Below are 26281 nucleotides of genomic sequence, written 5' to 3' on the forward strand. Positions count from 1 at the left end.
CAGTACACATAAAAAGGTAATATATTCCGAACTGACATTGGTCGCCAGATTGTCAAAACATGACACTTTGGCGACCAATGTCAGCTACCGAATTCTTAATTGTTTAAAATACCGACGAAAAACGCCCAAAAACCGATAAACCACGCACACCACTAATTTTTAAACAATTATTTATCATTTTCCGCGATGAAACACGAAGAAAATTTGTTATTTTTCAATTTATAATATTTTTAAATGACATTTTATAAATTAAAACAAAAACAAATTTCCTGTTTACTGCAATTGAAATATAAAAATTAAAGGCCGACCTGACAGATTGGTGCCCATTTTTGACAAACAAATTTTGACAACGTTCGGAATATATTACCTTATTATAGGTGTGTTTTTTTGTTTATCTATATAGATTTTGTGCAAAAAAACGACATCGAGATTTTTGAAATCCATGCAAACATTTGGCACCACTGTACATATACTTGGGCAGCTGTCTGTCAAAAATGTTGCTTTTGTTTTTTTTTTTATTTTAACTCCGAAGTTTGAAGGCCATTACATCCATGTTGGATGCAAACAAAAATTTTCATATGGCCATGGCATCCATGTTGGATTCAAAAAAATTGTTTTTTCACAAAAAACCAAAAATTATCTGTATATTCTTAGCTACATTTTAAGACCATGACCATTAACATTAGTTGCGTCGTTCTTGTGTTATAAGCGTTTAAAGGTAGCCATATTGAATTTTTTTTCGATTTTTTAAAAATCAAATGTGAAAACTTTTTTATTTTTATTTCTAATTTTTCGAAAAAACTTTGGTAATTTTATATACACATCTGTTCAACAATCTTATCAGGATCCATTTAAGACTTTTATCTGAAAAGTGCATTGCGTATATCTCGAGATATTAAAATTTTAATGCAACCATGTCAAACTAATTTTTGATTATTTTTTTCTATGAGAGTTTTTTTCAAACCTCGTTTTCTCCGCTTTTTTTTTTTGTTAATATTTTCAGATATTTTTGTATGAACACAACAAATAATGTACCTTGGCACTACTGTTTTTATCGAGAGAAAGTAAAATCTGGATAATTATCTGGATTTTTCAAAAATCTAACAGATAAAGTTTTTGTTGTTTTTAACACGTAAATTGTTTTGATTTCAAAAATCTCGATGTCGTTTTTTTGCACAAAATCTATATAGATAAACAAAAAAACACACCTTATGTGTACTGTGGCTTTGAACTACTTTTTCAATATAGCAAAGTAGTTCAAAGTAGTTTTAAGTACTAAAAAGTAGATAAATATTTCCAAAGGAACGCAGCTAATGTAATTTCGCAAATTATCTCATTTCGAATGTCAAACCATATCAGGGGTATTCACGATCTGGTGCAACAGGCCTAGTAAAAATGTAAAATTTTATTTTTTTACCATAGATCGTGAACGCCCCTCTTCTTATCTATAGTAAATATTGAAGCATGAATGATGTTTTTTTTTCCTCCACTGTTGCTTCTTCTTTTTTCCATTTTTTATAATTTAATTCTTTGTTTTGTTCGGGTTAATTAATTTTCACTAATTATTTTACACCAAAAGAAACTAAATTACGGGACATGAGTAGCGACAACCATTATAAACAGAATAAAAAAGACAAACTGTTTATCATGGGCGACACGACGGTGAGCTGCCATCTGTCAAAAATAATTTTACTCCATTGTATTTTTATTTTGCAATAGGGTTGGGTATAGCAAAAGTGCAAGACCATTGTAAAATTTCAATCCATATAATTTTGTTGTTGTAGTGTTGTAAGATTTTACACTTTTGCAATGATACTAGACCAGTTGCATCGGATCGTGAATACCCCTATTTTGAAATTGTATGATCTTTAACACAACTCTTAACGTTTCCTTAAAAGTTTTGAAACTTATCTGGGTTCTTTCCTCTTCCATATGTTGTTCTTTATTCGAAAACATTTTACCTGTTGTAGCAACCTGACAAACAGAAATAATTGACGAACATTAAAAAAAAACTAAAGCCTAGTCTAGAGGCGAAACGCAAAATGTTCATACAAAACCAGCACAAAATTTTGCTTTTCGTTGCACAATACGCAGCTTAGGTAACGAAATTCTTACCTGTGCTAGAATATATGGAGATTTTTCAATCGTTGCTTAATGCTTTATCCGAAAAATTTTAATTTCCAGACACTTTTTTCTTGTTTTCCGTACAAAGTATTTAAAATATTGAATACAAAAATCAGAGAATGTCAAAATACGTGAAAATCACGGGACAAATTACAAGATACGGGACACTTAGGGCCAGTTGTACAAATATTTAATCCGTGGTTCAGCAACTTTTATCTTCTGAAATCGGTGGTAAGGTTCCGGTTTAGCACTGGTGCAAGGTCCACATATGTAAAAATAGCCACATCCATTCTTAAACGGAAGTTGACCCGCAGCTAATCCGTCGAAATCGGTGGGTTAAATTCCTGATCCGAGGCTGAACCACCTTTGTACAACTGGCCCTTATACGTCCCGGGTTTCTAATATAAAAACCCGGGACAAGCTGTAGAAATACTGGACAGTCCCGGGTAAACCGGGATGGATGGTCACCGCCAGTATTCATGCCTATTACAGAAGACGCAGTGACTCAGTCCCCGGGAATCTACTCGATCCGCAACGGAATCAAATTTCAATCTGTGAACTCCCCGGGATGAACTGTATTATCGATCCACGAAAACACACTGAACTGCTTACCGACATATGTCATTGTTGACAATAGGTGTGTTTTTTATTACCACCGGTCTTATACTATGTTTCCACCTACGCTAAATCCGAGATTTAGCTAAGTAGATTTAGAATAAATCTCGAGATTTATTTTAAATCTACTTCGCTCAACCTCAGATTTGGGTCCAGCTACCCTAAATCTAAGTTTTCACCTACTTTCAATCCGAGATTTAGAACAAAACTCGAGATTTACGCTAAATCTACTTAGCTAAATCTCGGATTCAGGGTAGGTGGAAACGTAGTATTAACTGGACAAAAAAAACGCAGTCGGGGCTAAGCAATTTACATGTTAAATGCAACAACACTTTAGCCCCTTGGGCTTAGTTGTTTAGCCCGGAGAATTCTCTGGGCTTAATTTTTTCAACAGATTTAAATCTGTGCTACCAAATTAACTTGTTCGTAAATTGTTTAGAATTTGTTTAAAAACATCAAAATTGATGTTTGGAATGACAATTATTATTTTAAATATTTATTTAATTGTTAGTTAAACTTTTTTTCTTCAAAAACACACAAGAAAGCCCAAAAGCGAAAAATATGACATCTTTATATTTTTTTGTGTCAGCTGATTTCGGAACATTTAGTATGCAGTGCTGCCAATTTTTCTCGCTAAGCCCCGAGGCGTTTTTTTTAACCAGTTAAGACCGGTGGTAATAAAAAACACACCTACTTACATAGCCAAATGTCATTCTATCACTTCCGCACCGGCGGCTTCGGTAATAAGAAATCTTGTGCCGCAGTGCATCTGCGTCCTTGGTAATAGGCATGATTATCTTTTAAGCCTAGTACGCTGCTGAAGCAAAACGAAATTTTCCATACAAAATTTCGTTAACGAAATCTTGAACAAAAAAACAGGGGTCGAATTACGGCACACGATTACGATCATACGTTAACGTTTTGAATATTTCTGTCTCTATTTAATTATAAGAAAACGATAGGGACACATAAACCATTCGTTAACGAACGAATGCCGTAATTCGACCCCAGGCTATAAGCTTTTGTTGGTGCATTAAAATTGTCTGGTGCACACAGTACCTAGCAAAACAATAAAACCCTACCCTACCGACAGCTGTGGATGTAAGCACCACCTTATTTTTTTAGACATTTCCAGACCTTTTTCCAAAAACTCTAAACGTCAACAAAACGCAGCTGACGGCCAAATTTTGACAAATAAGAAAAAAAAATTACAGATTTATTTTCACTTTGTAAAGTTTTTTTTTAATTCTTCTTTAAATGAATAATTTCCTTAAATTAATTAAAATGCTTTCTTAAAAGAACAAAAACACTATTCTAGCCACATAGTTCTAATGTAATTTAATCATTCCATAATATTATTTAAAAAGAAAATCTTGAACAATGACTGGCGAATTGACACAAATCGAATTCTCAAATTTGGTCAAGGACGGCAACTGCACCTTCACTGACTGGCCAGACGATAATAATGTCGACGACGACAGTCATATAAATGGAGTTCTTATGACTGAAGATATGATCAAGCAAGAGCCAGAATTATTAGTCGACTGCAATAATCCAGATGAGGAACATAAAATACGTTCCTTTCTGAAAAAGTCCATCGTCGACGACAACGACAGACAACAACTTAATTGGCTTACCTGTTTGCTCTGCGATGAACGTTTTCTAACTACCAAAGACTTATCTCTACACGTTCTAGAGCATACAAAATCCGAACTAAAAGAAGAGATTCCAAAAGAATTCACCAATCGACAAGTACCAAAAACTCAATACACTGGATTTTCAAGGCAAGAACTATTACAAGATTATGTAAACATTGCTGTCGAATTGGATGGAAAAGCTACTTACACCTGCAAACTTTGTCCCAATAAAGTCTTTGCACGACAGGTTTCCATTCGAAATCATATGCGAATCCATGAAAACCCTACGTACAAAGAACGATCATGCCATGTCTGTCACAAGACGTTCCTCAGGCGGGACACGCTCTTGGTGCATTTGAGAGTGCACAGCGACGAGAGAAAGTACAAATGTGACATTTGCGAAGCGTCCTTCACACATTCCAGTTCCCTGGTTTCGCACAAACGCATTCACACCGGCGAGAAACCTTATGTTTGCAATATTTGTAACAAAGCGTTTCGTGAGTCTGGCCAATTATCGGCTCACAAAAAAATCCATTTTGAGAAGCTATTGCAATGTCCCAAATGCGATAAGAAGTTTACCTCTAACAAGACTCTTCGGGGTCATTGTCGAACGCACACCGACGAGCGTCCGTATGCCTGCTCTTACTGTTCGAAAATGTTTCGTTCGAGCACGAGTTTAACTACTCATCTGCGGGTTCACACTGGCGAAAAGCCATACAAATGTGAGATATGTTCGTATGCGACCAAGCAATCGGGCTACTTGCGGACGCACATGCGAACTCACACCGGTGAGAGACCATATAAATGTACCTATTGTGAGAAGGGTTTTTCAGAGAGGAAGCGTTTGATAACACACACCCGCAGTCACACGGGTGAACGTCCGTACAAGTGTATGTATTGCGATTCGGCGTTTGCTCGGAATGACAATCTCAAGTATCACTTGCGAACTCATACGGGTGAAAAGCCATTCGGATGTGATGATTGTGGAAAACGATTTACCCAACGTACAGCGCTAATAGTTCATCAAAAGATTCATACTGGCGATAAGCCGTATTCTTGCCCGCATTGCGATATGACTTTTCGCCAGAGCGGTACTTTGGTCACACATTTGTTGATGCACACAAATGAGCGACCATTTAAATGTGATCTGTGCGAGAGGGGATTTAGACAGAGAGCTTTGTTAAAGAGACATGTCGCTAGTGCACATGGGAGTGTTACTATTTAAGTAGAAAATGAAATACCAAATTAATTTAAAATGCTAAATGGAGAGCATTTATATATATTAAGTAGTATATATATGAATAATTATTTAAATATTAATATAAAATATAAAACGTGTGTCGTTTCTAGTCTTGGTTTACAACATCAACTTAATTTAGTTTTTTTTTTTTTTTTTTTTTTTGAGTGGAAAAATAAAAAAAATAACGATTTAATATTGATACAATTGTACTTGTCTTTTTATTTAAAATAAAACATTTTAGTTCGCATTGTTCCGGAGAATTGTGCAAATCACTCATATCCGGATTCAGGGGGATTATGTATTATGTTATACCTGCGAAACGAGCTACAGGTAAACGATACTGAAGTAAACGAATGATAGTCACAAGAAAGAGCGACTATGGAAAACTGCGACTCGTTTTACATAGTTAAGGCCTAACTAATTCGAAAAAAAAAAATATTCTATTGAGGATCACGTGCATTCTCAAACGCAACAATATTATGACAGCTAAACGAAAACGAAAGTCAAATGATAGGCAAATGGCAGTCGTAAAAAATAACGAGTATCGTTGAAATAAAACGATTATCGTAATACGTAACCGAGAAGTAGTTTCAACGATAATCGTTTTACAAAATAGGGACCCAGTGTGGTTTTATTTAAATTTCCCAAAAACGTTACCAAAATTATTTTTTGTGTATTTTTAACAGTAAAAACAGCTAATTTTCAAAGAAACAATGATTTTCCACTAAATATGGAACCAAATTCGGGTAAAACATGCAAAAATGATAAAAATTATAGCTTTGAAATTTGGTGTTTTCACATAAAAATAAGGTTTTCTTGCATTGCACATTTTTTAATACAATTTTTATGCTCTTAATATTTGTTAAGAAAAAAAAAATGAACTTATAGTTTTTTCATTGAGAAATAAAAAAAGTAAGCAACAATTGGAATCGAACCTACAACTCCAGCGTGAAATTCAAATGGTGCTTTTAAGTTGCCACTCACTATATCGGCCCCCTCATAGATCCCAGGGTTCTGCCTATTCGCATTTTACTGCCTAACCGTATCCAATTAGCAATTCGGAATTAAACAATTAAGCTTTATAGCTCTAGTTGAAGAAAGTCGAGTAGTCACCTATGTATATGCGAAAATGGCATTTCTGTTCTTATTCTTGAAAGTTTATCTGCTTTAAAACTCCCACGGAATTATGAGGGCTTAATATTGAGTATTGAATTCGTCATATCCGTTAGAGAAAATGGACAGCCTGACTTATCTATCAAATGTTCCGTTTCCTGGACGATCATAGTGCTTTCTATGTTGTCTCCAAGGCACTCAAAAAGGTCGAATACACCGAATCAGCAATATACTACCAAAAATAGAATACAAAACCTTTTTAAAATTAAATGCTTTAAAGATTGCTGAATCATTAAATGCACCACCATTTATCTAACATTTTATAATTTGCGGAAAGACTGTTTGTACTTTCAAAGTCTTTTCGGTTGCGAAACGACTACTTCTGTACTCTGCAGTGGGTATTAACGTAGATCTCATTATTGGCCTTCAGAAAAAAGGTTACCAAAAATTCAATCTGTATTCCCTCGTTCTTTCATTATACCTAATTCGCGATACTTCGTTACGTGCCATGACCTTTTAAAATAAGTTTATTTATTGTCAAGATTCTGCGTAGGTCAATAATATGAAAAAGTCACAAAACATGTTTTGCTAATTAGTACAGGAAAGTTAGTAAAAAAATAGGCATATTGTGGAACGAAATACAGGACGGCTGAATTTTTCAAATCTGAAAGAGGGGTATTAGAAAAGCTTAAGTCCTGGTTTTCGGGACGCCAACCCCCTGGCGAAATCCGCCATTTTGAAAAACTCGAATCTCTCTATATCTCCAAAACTATTAGTCCTAGAGAAATGGTTATCAGACAAAAGTACTTGGAAATTTAATTATCTTTTTCTTGTGATACATTATTTATCTAAGCGGGCAATAGTTTTGATCGACTATCGTCGATAATGGAGAAGAAGAAGAAGAAGTTATGTTATTTTAATTTTTTTTTTCGTTTTTTTAAAAGTTTTTATCATTCCCGGTAATAGTTACATAATTTTTTAAACCGTAAAAGTTACAGACCATCAAATTTCCAATAATTTGGTATATTTTTGAAAGTCATGCGATGTATGAGGCGAAAGTTATTGATCTTAAAACTATAGTTTTAGTACGGGAAAGTTAGTAAAAAAAACAGGCATTTTGTGGAACGAAATATAGGAAGGCTGATTTTTTCAAATCTGAAAGAAGGGTATTACAAAAGCTTAAGTCCTGGTTTTCGGGACACCAACCCCCTGGCGAAATCCGCCATTTTGAAAAACGGGAATTGGTCTATATCTACCAAACTATTGGCTTGACCGAATAAGTTAGTTAACCAAAGTTGTAGGTAATATAAATATATTTTCTTGTGCACTCACTGTTTTTCTGCAATGACAACAATTTTGAGGTTATGTCGTTATATTTTTTGAATATTCGGTTTTTTTAATTTTTCTCAGTCTCTATGATAGTTGCATAATTTTTTAGCATCATAAAAGTTGGATGTTTGACATATAACAAAATATTTATACCACAATATTTTAAGTTTTACCATTATTTTTTATTTTTTTTTTAATATTAAATTAATATATAGAGGAAATTGCCCTACCCACCTTATTAATGGGAAACACACTCCCACCTATATCATATTTTTCATGTTTTTACATAACGTACACGATTAAGCTTTCTTTTCATACCTTATGCAAAAACATATCAGTATATTGTTTGAAGATATTGAGAAGGATTACTCTTTAAAGTTCGGTATCTTTGGTTTGAAAAGTCATATAATCTCCAGAAGTATACCAAATTAATGGAAATTTGATGCTCTACAACTTTTACGATGATAAAAAATTATGTAACTGAGAAAAATTGAAAAAAACCGAAAAAAATAAAAAATAAAACGACATAACCTCAAAAGTGTTGTCCTCGCAGGAAAACTGTGAATGCACAAGAAAAGATATTTATATTACCTACAATTTTAGTGAAGTAACTTATTCGGTCAAGCCAATAGTTTGGTAGATATAGACCAATTCGCGTTTTTCAAAATGGCGGATTTCGCCAGGGGGTTGGCATCCCGAAAACCAGGACTTAAGCTTTTCTAATACCCTTCTTTCAGATTTGAAAAAATCAGCCGTCCTGTATTTCGTTCCACGAAAAAGTCTATCTTTCCTGTACTAAATCACAAAACAAACTTTTTCCTGTTTTATAAAAATCTTGTTTTATTCAAAACATGTTTTAAAATTTCGTGTTTTAGATGTGAAAATGTTTGTGAATAATACCGATTTTGGAAATTGAACTTTTGTAGAACTTGTTTTTACTCAAAACAAGTTTTATAACAAGTCAATAGCTGTGTTTTATTTTCCTTGTGATCCAGATCAGATCATTGTAAAGCTAATAAAAACAATGATCTGATCTGGATCACGAGGAAAATAAAACACAACTAATATGGCTGTAAATATTATATCAACAAACAGTTTTGGTTCATTGGATTTGAAAATTATCTAACAAAAAAAGTCATGAGATCATGACCCTTTTTCCGTAAAAGCGATCAATTTTTTTTTTCAAATGTGAAGCAGTATTGCGATTATCATCTATCAATTTATAATTGATAAAATCTGAAATTTGGTGTTTAAAACCTAATTTATGGGAAAACTGGGTCAACTTTTTAATGGAATTTTTCGATTACATTTCAATTAATAACGAAAGCATCATTCTGTTTTTAAAACTTTTGTGAATTAAATATAAAGATATCCGTAATTTAATTTTTAACAACTTTCCATTGATAGTGGCTAATCGCAGTAATGATGTTAAATGTTCATGTTCTACCCATTAACAGCTTTTATTTAAAAAATGATATTAGTTTTTATTGGTCAAAATTCGAAATAATGTTTTTCTGCTATTGAACTGGAAATTATATTTTTCAAAACTATCGCATTCCATTCGTATCGGAAATTTGCTACGATTCCCAAAAAAAAAACAGTAATATTGGCGGTTATTACGAGCTACATACTCGTATATGCAGAAACACTGGCATTTTTGAACAATCATTTTTTTAATAACCATACCAGTCGCAAGAAGAAAAGCTTGTTTTTCAAGTTTCGCTTTACCATTTGAAATTTATCTTCCAAAATTAATATTTTCTATGATATTAATTAAATCTTGAATAACTTTTCAAGCGATCACGACTGGCTTATGGTCGATCGCGTACGTATTCCTTATGGCAATATTAAGATAATAATTCCTTTTTTCAAGGGCCTAATAGAAATTTTATGGCCACCTTCACAATTTTGTAAATGAAAACAACACTGACCTTATAAACAAGTGACCAAAAACATTATTCCATGGTCCATTAAAAATTTCACTTGGTTTATAAAAAAAAAACCTATGAACCATGTTGAATACATCAGCGTGTATCATTTTGTAAATATCTTTTTTTTTGTTCTCAATCTTCGCTATATGGTCATTCACAGTATCATTTAGATGTGTACACGTATTTGTTGATTTTCTTCAATTGTGTAGGCGAATTTAAAAATCACATAAAATGATATAATCGTTTATATTTAAAAAATCGAATAGAAATAGGTGGGTGCGAGAGTATAGTTAGTAGCGACAGAGAGCACAAAACTAATAACAAAATAGCATGCGTTTCTTGGTTCATCATCATCATGTTTGCAAAAAAAAAACCAATACAAAAAATTATGTGGGAACTACAACTTTTGTGGTATCTCTCTGAGTCATATTGTAAGTTTTATGATAAACTTTTTGTCTAGTCCTATGTAGACTTATTGGTGATTCTCCAATAATCAGAATTAATTGCGAAATACATATTCAAGAATATGTACACTTTTATAAAAACTATAATATAAAAATTAAAAAATACTTTTGTTTTTTTTAGCGTCTCTGAAACGTTTCCTTTACATACTTTACTCGTGCATTGTGCTGATGATACATCTTTTATTTAATTTGCTTTGTTTGTTGTTATCACGATCCTATATTTTTTGTTGTAAAATTTTAGACTGAAGACTAGTTAAGCGTATCTTTTTTCAGAGCTTTGAGTTACAAATTTTGCATTGAATAAATTTCAAAATAGATTGTACGTACAATGGGCTTCTAGCAATATTTTCACTAGCGGTATATATAGGTCAAGTTTTTTCTCAAGTAGGTATAAACTTAAGCTATATCAGCTGTAGGTATATTTGTTAGCCACCCGGGGGATTGTCTTATAAGGTTTTCTGTGGGTAAAACAGATTTCCATTCTCAAAGTGCCGTATTTTCTCGAAAACGGCATTTTCGATTTTGACTAATTTTGTGTGTATTCTATCGCAAATTAGGTACTCTTAAGTGAAAAACATCGTTTACTTCCTTTTTAACGGATACCTCTCATATTACGTTTTCGAGGTATTGCAAAATTGTATGGGTAAACGGTCCTAACGATTTTGATTAAATTTGGAGTACGTTTAATCTTAGTGATTCTAAGAAAACTCCGTTCTTAGTTTTACTCATACAAATTCAGATTAATTGATTTTTTTAGATAATCTCAAAGTGTCAAATAATGAACCAATTTTTTCAAAATTTATACACAGATGTTTTATATTTGAATGATGAAATGTATTCAAATTTTCAAAAATTAAAAAAAAAATTTTACCGTCAATTTTTTTAATTTTCCTTCTCAAAACATAAGCAAATTCTTTGATTTTCAATAGTTTTCTAATTTATAAGTAGGTACTTTGAACTATAAGAGCAAGCGCATATTATCTACAGAAAAATCCTGAAAGTGCTTAAACAAACACCCTTATTGCGATTTGGAACTATAACTGATAGTTGATTAAAATTAATTTTTGTTGTTTTATTATGTACTTAATTCAAAAAAGTTTTGAAAACTGAGAATGATGCTTTTCGGTTTTCCCATAAATAATGATTTAAAACACCAAAGTTTTTTATTTATCAACTAATAAATTGATAGCTGACAATCGCAAAACGGGTGTTATACAATAAGAGGAAGTACCCCTTAGTATAAAACTTGATTAATACTATGCTTTTTCACTATACATGACATAAATCAAGAAATAAACAAAGCTGAAGCATTTACAAAACATGTTCAAAACGAGTTGAATTATGGATCGATAAGTGAACCATATTTCAAAAACATTCAAAAGACACAAAACCGCATTTACACATTAGACAGTCATGCATTTATTTCTTACTGCTTGAGTGGAAACATGAATCTTATTGTACCTAAAGTTTTATTTGCATAATTTTTCAATCAATTAACCACCCCAATGAATAACTGAATCGATCAAACAACGAAATACAATTCCAATTCTCAAGGATATTATATGGCTTAAGCAAATGATAAAAATAAATCGAATTATTCGAAGTGGTCTTAACAAATTCTTTTTTGATTAATTACTTGAATTCGTTGTTGATTTTTAAACGAAATCTTAAGCTAATGTCCTTTCTGTTTTAATAACCTTTCGTCACGACAAGTCGCAAATAGCACAATGACCTTCTTACCATTGCCAAATTTAACAGGTTGCTAATCACATCTTATAGACATCAAATGTTTTTTTAACACAATAGGGTGCTCATTAAAGTAATGTACTCACTATGGAAAAAGAACAACAACGATTTCCCCCAACAACAACAAACTGTTGATTTAAAAAGTTCATGGCTCTTTTGTCTGCACGCACACTCCCATCTTACATATAGGTATAGCGTCAAAACAAACACTTGTTTTTGGTTCATAACTTTTAAAAGGCTCTAGATGTGAAATATGATGTTTTCAAAACCCCAAGACAAAATGGTAAACATTTACGTTAATATAACATTTATTATTTTATTTGTTTTTTTTTTTTTTTATTATTATTATTTTTTTGTTTGATTTTCTAACAATTATAGAAGTTTTTTTTGTCTTTTTTTATAATGGCTTTTCTTATTTTTTTTTTTTTTTTTTGCAAGCAAAATGATAAAAAATAGAGAATAAAATTGGAAGGCCAAGTGCGTTTTCTCGTTCTAATTGATATTATTAATTTTTTTCTTTAACCATTAAAATTCCAAATCGTCTAATTTATCGTTGTAAATTGTTGTTGCATGTTTTGATTACAGATTTCAATCGACATTGCATGCGTAAAACCACTTTATAATTCTAAGAAAATAAAACAAAGAAAAATAAAGAAATTACTACAAAACAATAAAACGAACTTATAATTACCCAAAGAAAAAGAGGTCACTTTGTGGGTGAATAATAATAATATGTAATGAGAGAAGAAAAAGTGAACAAATAAAATAAAAAGGTATAACAAAATTCCCTTGTGTGGTGCTTGGTCAAGATTTTTTTTTTTTTGTTTTTTTTTTTTTATACTGATTTTATGTTTTAATAAATATTATTTTTGTAGATGTATTTCATAAATATTTGCTGTGTATTTTCACTTTTTATGAATTCCATATTTTTTTTCGTAAAATTCATAAAAAATTAAAAACTAAACTAGTGATTAAGTAGGTGTTTAAATTTTTTTGTCGGTTTTATTTTGTTATTTATATCGCAGTTTGTTTGCTCTGCAAAAGGAATTTAGATTTGTTTTTAACAAAAATAAATTTTTAAGATTACTTAAATAATACAAAATGTACGCTTATTAATTTTTTAAATAGATTAATATATTAAATAAAAAAAATAATAAGAAAAAAAAATAAACATTGTATTCCAGATTCACATACGCCAATTATGTATATATATTTATTTTTTTTTTTTTTGATCACCCATATCCCACAATTCGCTTGGAATCTGCTCTTTTTTTCGGTAACTTTTTTTTGTTTTTCAAAATAATATTTAGAATTTTGATAAGCTTTTTTTGGGAGCCAAGTCAATCGTTTTGGACAAATTAATAATAAATTAAAAGGACGAGTCTTCTAAAAGCCGAGCACTTTCGGATATTCGGAATTTCGTTAAATTGTATTATTCTTCGCTCAAGAAATTTGTGAAAATTTAATCTTTCAATAGTTCCTGGAGAATCTATTTTATTCTTAATTTTGTTGAGGATTTTCAAATTTTTAGAATCTTTAATTAAAGTTTTGGTATGTTGAGATGTATTTAATTTTCCGAGATGTTGATATAAATTGAACTTCTATTGAAGGGACTGTAATATTTTAATAATTGATACAATTTGTTTGCAAAAGTAATGGTCAAATAAATATTATAAAACGATAATTGACAACCGCAATAACGGAGCGTATTACTTATATTTTGTTTGAGAAAAACCTTAAATAATAAAGACATCGTCGACTTCTCAAAGTGGCGAAAAACTTAAACCACAGACCGAACTGGGTGTAAAGATTTGTTAGTTGAGGACGATATCTAACCTGAGAGTCGATTCTCGATCTGTGAAGTGATAAACTTTATTAAACTTCTACAGCTAATCCGAATATGAACATTTAATTCCAGTTTTTCATATTTGGAAATTAAATAAGCTTAACAGAGTTAGAATCGACCCTCCGGACTATAATATTTACCTCAAGCAAGTAAACAAGTTTATTTCAAAGGCAATATTTTGAAATTTAAGAACTTTATGATAATAACAACGAATTATGTGATATTGGTGACAATTTTTTAATTTTTTTTTAAATTTTATTTTCTATCCTAAAAAATGTAATTTAGTTATATGAAAAAATTAGATTAATCTTAGTAAATATTTATAATAAATGTTTCGTCTCCACATAAGAATGGCAATTTGAATTTAGTTTATTCATCAATGAAAAAGACTTATGTATGAAAAATTAATTTAGTAAATATTTTTTTTTGTAATTTGTTTTTGTTTTCTGTGTCTTTAAATGGAAATGTGTTTTTTAATCCCTTCACTATTTTGTTGCACATTTCTCAATTTTAAATAGAGTGTGATGTGTGCTTTACATTCTATATAAAATGAAAGAAAAGCTCAACCTATTTCCCCCATCTCATCACACAGACATTACAATTTCCTTAGAATCTTATAAATTTAAAAATTATACAATATAATAGTACTGTTACTTAGGTTTAATAATTATTAATAATAATAAAACGCTATATAAATAGCGCACGCGATTACAATTATTTGCTATTTTGTGTGTGTGTGATATATGTATATATATTTTTTTGTATTTATTAATGATTTGATTATTATTATTTATCCGTTTATAGCTACATTTATATTTTTAGTTTTTTTTTTTTAATAAATCTTTTTTTAGTTGACTTGTGGGTTGTTTTAATAATTTTGTTTTTATATAAATGACTCATCACTCTCTTCTCTCTTTTATCTATCGCGATCTCGTAACATCACAAATTACATATTGTACCTTTCTTTCTTTCAGTTTGCTATCGACGAGAGATTCTGTGCAACCCCATTCACAGTCTTTGATTTAAGGACATCGTTTTCGTAGCTCAAAACGGTTTCTCTTCCATTTTCGATCACCCTCTTGGTCATCATTTTTTTACCATTCACAAAGGTGGTCGATGTTGAGGTTCTTTTAATGGCACCACTCGGTGTCACACTCCCACCGATAGCCCCGTTCATCGACGAGAAGGAGGTGAAGCTGTTCGATGGCATCAAAAAGTCCATCATTGAATACCCAACCATAGGACTCATAAACGACGTCATCATGTTATTTTGCGCCGGATGCGAATGACGATGACCGGGACCGCCTCCCGAACGATGATGGTGTCCACCATTGCTTCCATGTCGGCGTCCCGGATGATGTGTGCTATGTACCTCGCGGAACAAATCCGCAAAAGGCGAATTAACTCCGAAAAACTCACGGAAAACTTCGTCCGGAGGCCGGAATACGAATGGGAACCCGCCCATAATGTCGTACTCATCGAACTCGTGCATACCGCCTTGGTATCTGCGAGATGGTCTACTTCTTTGACCTTCGCCAATGAGCCCTTCTTTGCCATATTGATCGTAGATGCGGCGTTTCTTCTCATCCGAGAGCACTTCGTAGGCCTCCGAGATTTCTTTGAAACGAATATTGGCTTCCTCCAAGTTGTCTGGATTTTTGTCGGGGTGCCATTTGAGTGCTAGTTTTCTGTAGGCCTTCTTGATTTCTACATCATTGGCTGTGCGTATAACTTCTAGTGTTTTATAGTAGTCAACCATTTTTCTGGTTTTAGTATTAAGTTGTTGAGTTGAGGTTTTTTCCTGTGTGATTTTTGTGGCTTCTGTAATTACATGATTAAGTTGTGGATGATGAATAGAAGAGAAATAAAGGGGAGAGAAAAAATATAAAATTGAAAAAATCTGGTACGTACACGAAGAAGAATATCGAGCTGACAGCACTTTTTTTTCTCGAACACGACGACCTTGCACCGTTGTATTGGTTTCAAAGAGTCACGAACTTCCGTAGAGCAAAAGTTTAGTTAATTTTTTATTGTAATTTTGGGACAAACAAGATCCTGCTTTTTCACCAATACAAAAAAAAAAAAGAAATCGTTTTGTTGGATAAAAATGTAATGAGAAATTAATTTTAATTGTAACACTCACTCCTCTCACAGTAGCAGCTTACACTCGGGGATTTCACTTGATTTTTTTTTTTTTTTTTGATTATTATTTGATTCGATTAGATATCTTTTTCTTTCTTTCGCGCACACAAATGTCAATCAGAAAGACGATAGAGTATGGTTTTTCTTTTTCTTCACGTTTGTTTTGTGGGTGACGAAGAGGTAGAGACAACAAGATTATTTTTGACAAGTTGTTGTTTTTTTTGGTGGGATGGTACACGATATATATTTGAATATATAGCTTTGCTATTCTCGCATGTGTGCAATATAAAAGCTAAAATAAGTTGGGTTGGTTTTTTTTTTATTGTTTGAATTTTGTTTTGCTAGAATTTTTACAACACTTTTTTAGGATGAAAAATCTATTCAGAAACTTTAAATTCAATGACTATTGGGTTTTTATTTTATTGGGAAAACTTTTATGGGGTATAATAGTTTTTCGTTATAATTTTCAATAGATTTCATCAAGAGAAAAAAAAACACTCCACCGAGAACAAAGTGGTTCCGTTATTCTACTGATATGAAAAATGACAAAAAAATGCTGGTGGTTTGGTTCTGTTTGTTTTGTATGATAGATTTGATAATATGAGAGTGGATTGTATGTGGAATGTAGAGAGGTTCTTTTTTTTACCACGTTTCCATTCAGGGTCGGATGGTCGAGTTGATTTGGAGTTGGATTCTCGAGCCAACTGTACCTGGATCTGTTTGGAGTTGGCTTGTTTTACATATTGGGGGTATTCATGAAACGGTGTAAACTCAGGGTAAACCTTAGAGGATATAATATATGGAGTGCTTGTGCTGTTAGTTCCGTGAAGCTTTTATAGAGGGCTCTAGTTTCTTTAAGTTTTTCGATGAGTGCATGCCTCCATTTTATTTTCATTTGATGGCTGTCCGCTGTCATCAACAAGCGTGTTAATTTACAGCTGCGGAACCGTACTCGCACTGAAAAACGAAGGCAGCGACCCCTATCCATGCATATGGCGTTACAATGTATTAGGTATAGGAACAAGCACTCCATACATTATATCCTCGAAGGGGTAAACCAAAATGGTAAATGTTGTAAATGAACTGTCAAACTCATACACAATTTTGACACATTTACCAATCTCAACTTTACCACCCTACTAACAATTTTGCTTCTATAATGCTTTACAGAAGCAACAATTGCATCTGTAAAGCTTTATAGAATCAAAATTGTTTGTCGGGCACCGATTTCAGAAGTTAAAAGTTGCTGATCCTCGGATTAAATATTTGTACAACTGGTCTTAAGAATTTCAGTTGAGTTGTGTGCAGTTTCAGCTGGAAAATCAGCCACATTCGTTTCCAACTAAACGTTTTTACTTGTCACAACTTAGTGGACGAAAAATAGGTCAAGAAGAACGGAAAAAATAAAACATATGTCGGCTAAAATTTAGGGTGATCTGCGTACTACGGTGAAAAAAGTTACACAACAGGGGCACAAGTTTTTTAGCACAAAGGTTGTAAAGTGTTCAAATGAACATACGTCCCCCAAAATTAATTCAAATTATACCAGACAATGGTCTGTTTAGGTACTGCCCAGAATAGAAAATATTTCTACATGTTTTCAACATTAATTTTTAACCCAATTCCTGTTTGATTACTTAAAAAATGTGCAATTTTCACAGAATTGATTTGTGTGTAACGGAAACGGAAAATATGTGCACAAAAACAGAAAAAAATGTCAGTTAAAATTAGCGCGATCTTTGTATATAAAATCTATAGTACTATCATGAAAAAAAACAGCGCCACCAAAAAAGTAAGCTAGTGAACGAACTAAAAAATATGTCAAATTTCAACCGCCATCAACTTAGCAGCACTTAGTGGGGATTTTCAAAATTTTTTATGCAAATAATTAGGTGAGAATTAGGTGAAATTTAGTGAATCAATTTTACAATTTGGTGAATCATAGTTTAAAAGTTATTAACAAATTACGTAAGGCGTAAAGTTAGCAGCACTTGGTCATGAAATTCAAAAAAAATTTCTCCATAATTCAGTGTCAATTTAGTGAATCGTATTTCATCAGTTTCATAATTTGGTGAATCATAGTTTATTAAATAATAACTAAAATAGAAAAATTAACAAACGTGACGTAACGTAAAAAAAGCATTTGTTAATCATGGACACAAACCTCACGAATGAGAATGGCAGAGTTCAACACACCAAAACTGAACCTAAATTCAGATTTTTTCACATTGAACGCACTTAATATAAATGTATACTATGACAATGCGTTCAGGTGACGTTTTTCATTTAAAAGATACACTTTGATTTGAAAATTTCCAATGCGAGTTACAACAAAAATGCTATTTTATAATACAAAAAAAGTTTGTTTACATCTTCACTAGCCCAGAACTAACATTCAGTGGAAGTTACCCACAAGAAAGATTTTGTTTTTTTTTCGCATGAGTCTTGGACACTGATCTGTCTTGGAACATTTTTGAACTTCCGCAGATGATTACTTCAAGAGTATGATTCACCAAATTATGAATTATGTACCAAAATGCTTGTGGTCTTTTTCTGAATAAATGTTCCAAATTTCAGAATTTGGTGAATCATACTTTTGAAGTAATCATCTGCGGAAGTTCAAAAATGTTCCAAGACGCACGCGAAAAAAAACAAAATCGCATGTAACTCTTGAATTAAGATTCACCAAATTATGAATTATGTACCAAAATGCTTGTGGTCTTTTTCTGAATAAATGTTCCAAATTTCAGAATTTGGTGAATCATACTTTTGAAGTAATCATCTGCGGAAGTTCAAAAATGTTCCAAGACAGATCAGTGTCCAAGACTCATGCGAAAAAAAAAACAAAATCTTTCTTGTGGGTAACTTCCACTGAATGTTAGTTCTGGGCTAGTGAAGATGTAAACAAACTTTTTTTGTATTATAAAATAGCATTTTTGTTGTAACTCGCATTGGAAATTTTCAAATCAAAGTGTATCTTTTAAATGAAAAACGTCACCTGAACGCATTGTCATAGTATACATTTATATTAAGTGCGTTCAATGTGAAAAAATCTGAATTTAGGTTCAGTTTTGGTGTGTTGAACTCTGCCATTCTCATTCGTGAGGTTTGTGTCCATGATTAACAAATGCTTTTTTTACGTTACGTCACGTTTGTTAATTTTTCTATTTTAGTTATTATTTAATAAACTATGATTCACCAAATTATGAAACTGATGAAATACGATTCACTAAATTGACACTGAATTATGGAGAAATTTTTTTTGAATTTCATGACCAAGTGCTGCTAACTTTACGCCTTACGTAATTTGTTAATAACTTTTAAACTATGATTCACCAAATTGTAAAATTGATTCACTAAATTTCACCTAATTCTCACCTAATTATTTGCATAAAAAATTTTGAAAATCCCCACTAAGTGCTGCTAAGTTGATGGCGGTCAAATTTCAAACAGAAATGTATATCTCATCTCCTTACTCCCATTATTAATTCGATCTAAGCGCCCTCGCGACCACTCAGGTAACGAACAAACTAAAAAATTGCACTTCATGATAGTACTATAGATTTTATATACAAAGAGCGCGATCTGCATACTGAAGGCTTTCTATTTGTGTCACACTCACACCAGTTTGTGAAATTCCGCACTTTTTTCTTCATGGTAAAAGACATTTTGAAATACAGATTCATGGAACGCGCTTCTTTTTTTATTTTTAACTGTACGTGAAACTTTATAGTGTTGGTAAGTACTGTACCTTCATTCAGCAAAAATCCAACAGTTCCAGCTGAGAGCTGACTACTCCACATTCCACAAACAAAAACACCATTAAATTCAAAAGAATAACAAATAAAAAAGTTTTCCTCTAAACAACACAATCTTTTTTACAGCATATCTAAGATTTTGGTGCTCTTAAAATGTTTAATAAATCAGCTTTTGATTGTTGGTCAGAAGAAGCAAAAGATCGTTCTATAATAACACTTTGCAAACAGCTTGATGCCTGTCTCGGAGGTGGTGTTCCTCCAAAAGTAATTACAGAATTTTGTGGTGCCCCTGGTACTGGCAAAACTCAGATGTGGTAAGATAAAAATTTAATTTTAGTGGAATCCTTCATACTTTTTGTTATTTTGTTTAGTTTGCAACTATGTGTTAATGTACAATTTCCACAAGAAGTGGGTGGAATTGGTGGTGAAGCTTTGTTTATTGATACCAACCAAGGTTTCAGTCCGCGCCGACTGCAAGGTGAGTCTGTATTTGATGTTGAGTTTGAAAACGTAGAAATCCTATGCCCGGGTAGCTCAGTCGGTAGAGCGTTGGACTTTTAATCCAACGGTCCAGGGTTCAAGTCCCTGCTCGGGCGGTCTTATTTTTTTTTCATTCTTGATTTTTAACTTTTTCTTGGGTTTTTAGAGATTGCACAACATTGCGCTGAAAGGTATATCCAAACGTACAAGAGATTTCATAAACAACAAACTGTTGCTGCAGATTTTAACAGTACTAGCATTTTAAACAACGTATCCTACATATACTGCAAGGATTATGTAGAATTATTGACCACATTAGAGACTGTGAAATGTAAATTGGGATTAAATAAAAATGTAATAATCTTGAGCAGCCCTTTTCTGCAATTCGATTCACTTGAATATTTAAAAAAGAAGCGTTGAAATACCCGTAAAAAATGGATTTAAAGAAATAGTTTTCCTTGAAAATTTGAAGTTGTTAGTTTAGAAGTTTTTCAAAGCCAATGCTTCCGTAATTAATCAAGTAAAGGTATGACTAAAATGGCCACTTATTTTAAAAAGTGTGAAATTTACAAAAGTAAAGTTTTTTTTTCACTATAGAAAAAAAAACAACAAAAATTGTTTTTGAAACCAAATAAATAAGATAAATTTATTCTGAGCAGGCTACAGGTCTTAATTTGATGATTTGCCCTATTTTCTTCGACTTTTCAATGATCCTCATAATCTCAAGGTTCTTTTTTGTGCTCTTGTCCATTGTTCAATATTGTAGCTGTGTATGGTGACCTAGCTACGACGTGGCCATAAATAAAATTGAAAGTGTTCAAAAACGATTTTTACTATTTGGTCTTCGACATCTCCCTTGGTACCCAGTTCTAAATCTTCCGTCTTATGAAAATCGCTTAAAGCTTCTTAGACTATAGACACAAGAAACAGAGAGAAGTCAGTAATGTTCTTTTTGTCTACAACTTATATCCGTATCAATTAATTCACCTTCTATCCTCAGCATGAAGAACATCAACACTCGCCCAAAACTCAAAGATTTGATTTTAATTTATTAAAAAATATAAAAATACTTTAAAGGCAAAACTATTAAATTGTTAATTATGATTTCTTAGATTTTGTAAAATAACTTTGTATAGTTAATAATAGTTATAATGTTTTGAACAAATATAGACTTTTAATTTGAAGTTGTATAAATAAATAAAAAATTATTTTATCCAAAAAAAGTCACGAAGATAGGAACAATAATACAAAAAAATAAGCTTTCAGCATTTTGCGGTCGAAAAGTGTCAGGGCGACTTCATAAATGCAGGACTACTGCAAAAAAAATATTGATAACATTGTTCTAATTACGAGTGAATTTTGACTAATTAGTACTCGTTCTTAGAAACAAAAACAAATAGTTCTAATAAGTTGGATACATTTTTCAACAGACAGTCCTTGGCTGAATGAATGGAAGTTCTAATTTGCAGAACTGCTGCAGTCCTGCATTTATGAACTCTCCCAATTTTCAAGTGGCCGTTGTAGTAATACCTTAAACCTTTCGATTCACATGAATCGAATAGCAGAATACGAACGGGTTGTTTCCATTTGTATTCATAACAAAATAATCACAATGAACTTGCAGGTACGCCTTCTTGCTATTGATTCCTTTTCATTTTTGTTCAGGAGTTTTGAGGATAATACCAATAGGACAAGAATTATTTATGAGATTCTAACTGATCTTCAACAAATGGCTGATAAATATGATTTAGCGGTGAGTAGTATTGCGTTTGTTAGTTCAATTGATTTATAAATAATTTAGGCTTAATATGTACAACTTTTAACTTTTAAACATTTCACAGTTCATAATTTCATATTAGCCATGTTTTATAGGAAATAAGTATGATTTTACACTGTAAACCACAACAAAAGATTGTTATAGATAAATAAATGTTTCAAGCGATTACCTTAAAGAAATAAAAGTGATCGTTTGATTTTGTGTTAACTGTAAATTGTTTACTGAACTTAGTACTAAGTTACCAATACAACACTTATATTAAATGGAGTCACATTTCTAAGCTTTCCGTATTGGAAATCAATTGTGTTCAATGAGAGTCAAGCATTTAAAATTGCATGGTATTTTGTATGAGCTGCGATAGGAAGCTAAAACGTGTAGGTTGGGTTTGAATAAAAAACCTGTTGCATTCGATTATGCCCAATTTCCAATATTTTTATTTAAAATAAAAAAATAAAAATGTTATTAATATCTCTTGAGAATGTGGCATACATTGCTCTTATACAAGTATTATACCAATAGACTTCGATTTCGAGGTCCTTACTAATACCGAGTCCTAACTAATACTCGGTACCAATTTGACAGTAGTAAGTTTAAAGACTTAGGATTTGTTTTTAAAACCACTTGATACCGACCTGAATACCAATAATTGCTAATATAACCAGTTACTAGCTGATTTTGAGAAGGTAGGTAGTATTCTAACTAGGGTTAGTATTTGAATGAAGAAATACATTAATACCGATTTGAGTATTTACTTTATGGCTGTCCTGTACCGTAGATAGAACTCGGCGTAGAAACTTCTTATGTCCACTTTCTTCATAGAGTCCTAGCGCTAATACCGTAGTTCTAAATTTTGTAGTCAAATCAATATCAACACATTTATTTACTCTAAGATTTAGCCCTAGTAATTCAAATTAAGTAACGAGTATTGTCAAATTGTTAGTTAGAACTCGGTACTTCTTAGGACCTCGAAATCTACCTCGGAAGCGACATCCTTCTATGCCAAGAGTCCGAAGAGTTTTATATTTCACTTTTCATCGTTTGAAATAATATTTGTATTAAAGCTATGGATTTAGTTTTTGAATGAGTTATTTATTGCAATTTTCTTTACTTTTGTTTTGCTTTTTAATTATATGTGCGTATTTTTTTGTTTTACTGATAAGGAATGCGGACTTCTTGACGCAGAAGAGCTAACTTAAGTTACAATCCCATCTGGAAATGAGTCGTGTTAACCTATGAGTGGATGTACTCCAACATCCGACTATGCAAGAAATTCTTGGTTTGCAACCATTGTTCAAGACAAGTCATCCGTTAAACGTCACCCGTTATGGTTAAACCAATTTCTATAAAAACTCAGGTCTCATCATTACTTTAATTTTGCCAATAAGTGAACTCAACCCGTTTTCATAATCTAAAAGTTTGTTTTCTTATAGTACGTTTCCACCTGACCTAAATCCGAGATTTAGCTAAGTAGATTTAGAATAAATCTCGAGATTTATTCTAAATCTACTTCGTTAAATGGTGGATTTGGGTTCATCTACCCCAAAACCAAGATTTTCAGCTACCCTCAAACCAAGATTTAGAATAAATCTCGAGATTTAAGCTAAATCTACTTAGCTAAATCTCGGATTTAGTGTAGGTGGAAACATAGTATTAGACATATTTTTTTGAAAAACAGTCCTCAAAACAAATTAATTTATTAGAAAAAAAAAGTAATGGATGTTTTACTTGAAAAAAGAAATATAACGCATTGATGTTTTATAAGATTTATGATGAGGAAGAATTATGTATGTATCATAGTGCTTAGAAAAATAAAAAAAAAAATAAAAATAAAATGACATAGGTATCCTCAAAAGTATTGTCCTTAAGAAAAAACAGCCTTCATTGTACATATTTCGTTCCACGTAAAAGTCTATTTTACCTGTACTACTTATTAATTTAAACATTTGTTTGATAGGTGGTAATCACAAATGAGCTTACTACCAGAATAGCCAATGAAGAGGCAATAGTTTGTCCAGCTTTAGGAGATAGCTTAGCGCACAAAGTCGGCCAGCGGATAATTTTAAGCAAGCTTAAAAATGAACATAATGTTGCTTTCTTGGCAAAATCTTATTTCGTTGCTAAAACTGGAATTCCGTTTAGAGTATGGACGAAATTCATTTGGTTTGATTTTACATTTTTATTGTATTTAAGTTCTTTTCTTACAGATTAAAGACAGTGGAATAAGGGGACTTGAATAAATAAAGTTTACAATGAAATCAATTTAAGTAAGTGTTTTTGATTTTAATATCGCCGTTGTTCCATGAAAACTAAGTCTATTATTTCAAAAAAATAAATAAACCAAAACAGACAGTTCGTTAAAGGTTTCTAATAATTCGTAATTTTTTCCGTGAATTACTTAAAACACAAAAAAGTTGAACATGCAAAAAATATAAGAAAATGTAAATATTGTTAAAAATTTTGTTTTAAATATCGGTTATAATGAATACAAACTTTAAATAAGAGACGAATTAAATTAATACATTTAATCTAACCCAGGCTGAACAGAACACTTCACACTGTACATGTGTACATGTACATGCGTAACATGCAATTAAAAACAAAAATGGTGACAGACTTAAAAAAGAAAAAAATAAAGTGTTTCTTTTAATTAAGTTTGAACTTTATTTTCATTTATAACATAAAAATACAAAACAAAATCCAACTTTCTAGCTCCTAGTTTTAATCTGGATTCCGTGGCCACTCCAAAGGATATGTTGGTGAGTTTATTTCTGAAAATATAGATACCTTGAAAACATATATTTATTACAAACTAAAGAAACTGCAGAGCCGTTTTTCGAATTGTTTTGAAATTTTTTTTTAACATTAGCATTCCCCTGATAATTGCAAGGAGCATAAAAAAAGAATAAAAGTCAATTGAACTTCCCGTTCGTTTGTTAGGATTTAACAAGGTTTAAAAAATTGGATTTAAGATTGTATTTAAGTAGTGAATATTATGGATTTGGATTTAAATTTCTTTACATACAGATGTGTGTTTAACAAATCTCGCAGATTTCTTCTTCGATGAGCTAGATGAAGTCTGGTTCTTGACAATAAGAAACATAATGCAATTCATCCAAATTTCAGGAAGGTTCAAGGAGGCACCAACACCTAATTCCCAATAAATCCTTCCCTTACCCATCTAGATCCTTCTCAACTTAACCCTGGGGAGCATAATAGATCCATCGAGAACCGAGTAAGATGATTCGACTTGTCGGACTATCACCCCGTTCAACCTAACCTAATGGCCGTTAATGTTTAAATTGCTTTCAACAAACGTTCCTGATGAAGAATAACTACAAATTATAAACACACCCAAGAATATGTTAATAATGTTTTCATAATAATTTCCTACTACACTTATTTTAAATTAAAAAAAGGCCGCCCGAGCAGGGACTTGAACCCTGGACCGTTGGATTAAAAGTCCAACGCTCTACCGACTGAGCTACCCGGGCACTTGGTTCTAGCAAGTCAAATAGCAATCATGTCTTTGGTGATGTGTAACATTCCAAAAATAACGAGTATGATAAACATTCATGAATATGTGATTAAAAGTTAATTTTCCAAATTCCAAGAACCAAATGAACTTTGTAAAGATCAGAAGTGAGTGATTTTCTGACGTCATGATTTGATGTAAATAAATAAAATTAAACAAGTATGATTCATTCATTGAGTGAATTATTCCGTTTTAATTACAAAAATTGGTTAGTAATATCAACTCTTATCAGTGTGTTTTATTGAATAAACAAAAGGTTTAGCATCCTCATACTTGTTCAGGGGGCTTGTTCTTTGCGTTCATAATTTATAGTCATCGTCATAGTGCTATTTTATTTCATGACGACTTTTTCCCCAATAAGCTTGAATGATTTTCAAAATCGTTTTGTTAAAAAAAAAAATAAATAAATTAAGAACAAGTTGTTTGAATGACTTTAAGTGTTATTACACCTTTCTAGCGTTCTAACAACCGTGAAAAGCGGTAAATAGGTAGAACCCTTTCAATTATTGTAAAAGAATGCCTCTTTCTTGCTTTTTTTTTGTAGAAA

General features: G+C 31.9%; 3 protein-coding genes and 2 non-coding genes across 9 annotated transcripts; 3 read left to right on the forward strand and 2 right to left on the reverse strand.

The window, feature by feature from the left end:
• The first annotated feature begins 3922 nt into the window (after positions 1 to 3922).
• On the forward strand, positions 3923 to 5765 carry LOC129913414 (zinc finger protein 501-like). Its single transcript, XM_055992051.1, has one exon. It carries the CDS (start codon positions 4120 to 4122, stop codon positions 5599 to 5601), a length of 1482 nt encoding a protein of 493 aa, XP_055848026.1. The 5' UTR covers positions 3923 to 4119; the 3' UTR covers positions 5602 to 5765.
• A 6811-nt stretch (positions 5766 to 12576) lies between these two features.
• LOC129913415 (dnaJ homolog subfamily B member 6-B) lies at positions 12577 to 16702 on the reverse strand. 4 transcript variants are annotated; one of them, XM_055992053.1, is made up of 4 exons: positions 16189 to 16701; positions 15957 to 16100; positions 15005 to 15866; positions 12577 to 12824 (listed from the first exon to the last, which is right to left on the reverse strand). In XM_055992053.1, the coding sequence occupies exon 3, from the start codon at positions 15802 to 15804 to the stop codon at positions 15016 to 15018; it is 789 nt and encodes a 262-aa protein (XP_055848028.1). In that variant the 5' UTR covers positions 15805 to 15866; positions 15957 to 16100; positions 16189 to 16701; the 3' UTR covers positions 12577 to 12824; positions 15005 to 15015. The 4 variants fall into 4 exon arrangements, with proteins under 4 accessions (XP_055848028.1, XP_055848030.1, XP_055848027.1 ...); XM_055992055.1 differs by lacking the exon at positions 12577 to 12824 and adding an exon at positions 12891 to 12908 and having other exon boundaries at positions 16189 to 16702; XM_055992052.1 differs by lacking the exon at positions 12577 to 12824 and having other exon boundaries at positions 14683 to 15866.
• A 3281-nt stretch (positions 16703 to 19983) lies between these two features.
• LOC129913426 (DNA repair protein RAD51 homolog 3) lies at positions 19984 to 25586 on the forward strand. Of its 2 annotated transcripts, XR_008772050.1 has the most exons (8): positions 19984 to 20259; positions 20317 to 20423; positions 20592 to 20779; positions 22050 to 22178; positions 24157 to 24342; positions 24407 to 24466; positions 24912 to 24958; positions 25069 to 25586. XR_008772050.1 is itself a non-coding variant. In XM_055992099.1 (6 exons), exons 1-6 carry the CDS (start codon positions 20099 to 20101, stop codon positions 24437 to 24439), a joined length of 804 nt encoding a protein of 267 aa, XP_055848074.1. In that variant the 5' UTR covers positions 19984 to 20098; the 3' UTR covers positions 24440 to 24761. The 2 variants fall into 2 exon arrangements, 1 of the variants encoding a protein (XP_055848074.1); XM_055992099.1 differs by lacking the exons at positions 24912 to 24958; positions 25069 to 25586 and having other exon boundaries at positions 24407 to 24761.
• On the forward strand, positions 20469 to 20541 carry Trnak-uuu (transfer RNA lysine (anticodon UUU)). Its single transcript has one exon. It is a non-coding gene; the product is annotated as a tRNA-Lys (tRNA).
• Positions 25587 to 25620: 34 nt separating the features above from the next.
• Positions 25621 to 25693, reverse strand: Trnak-uuu (transfer RNA lysine (anticodon UUU)). Its single transcript has one exon. It is a non-coding gene; the product is annotated as a tRNA-Lys (tRNA).
• Positions 25694 to 26281: the final 588 nt, after the last annotated feature.

The sequence above is a fragment of the Episyrphus balteatus genome, chromosome 3 (assembly GCF_945859705.1).
Source record: "Episyrphus balteatus chromosome 3, idEpiBalt1.1, whole genome shotgun sequence".
NCBI classification, from domain to species: Eukaryota; Metazoa; Arthropoda; class Insecta; order Diptera; family Syrphidae; genus Episyrphus; species Episyrphus balteatus.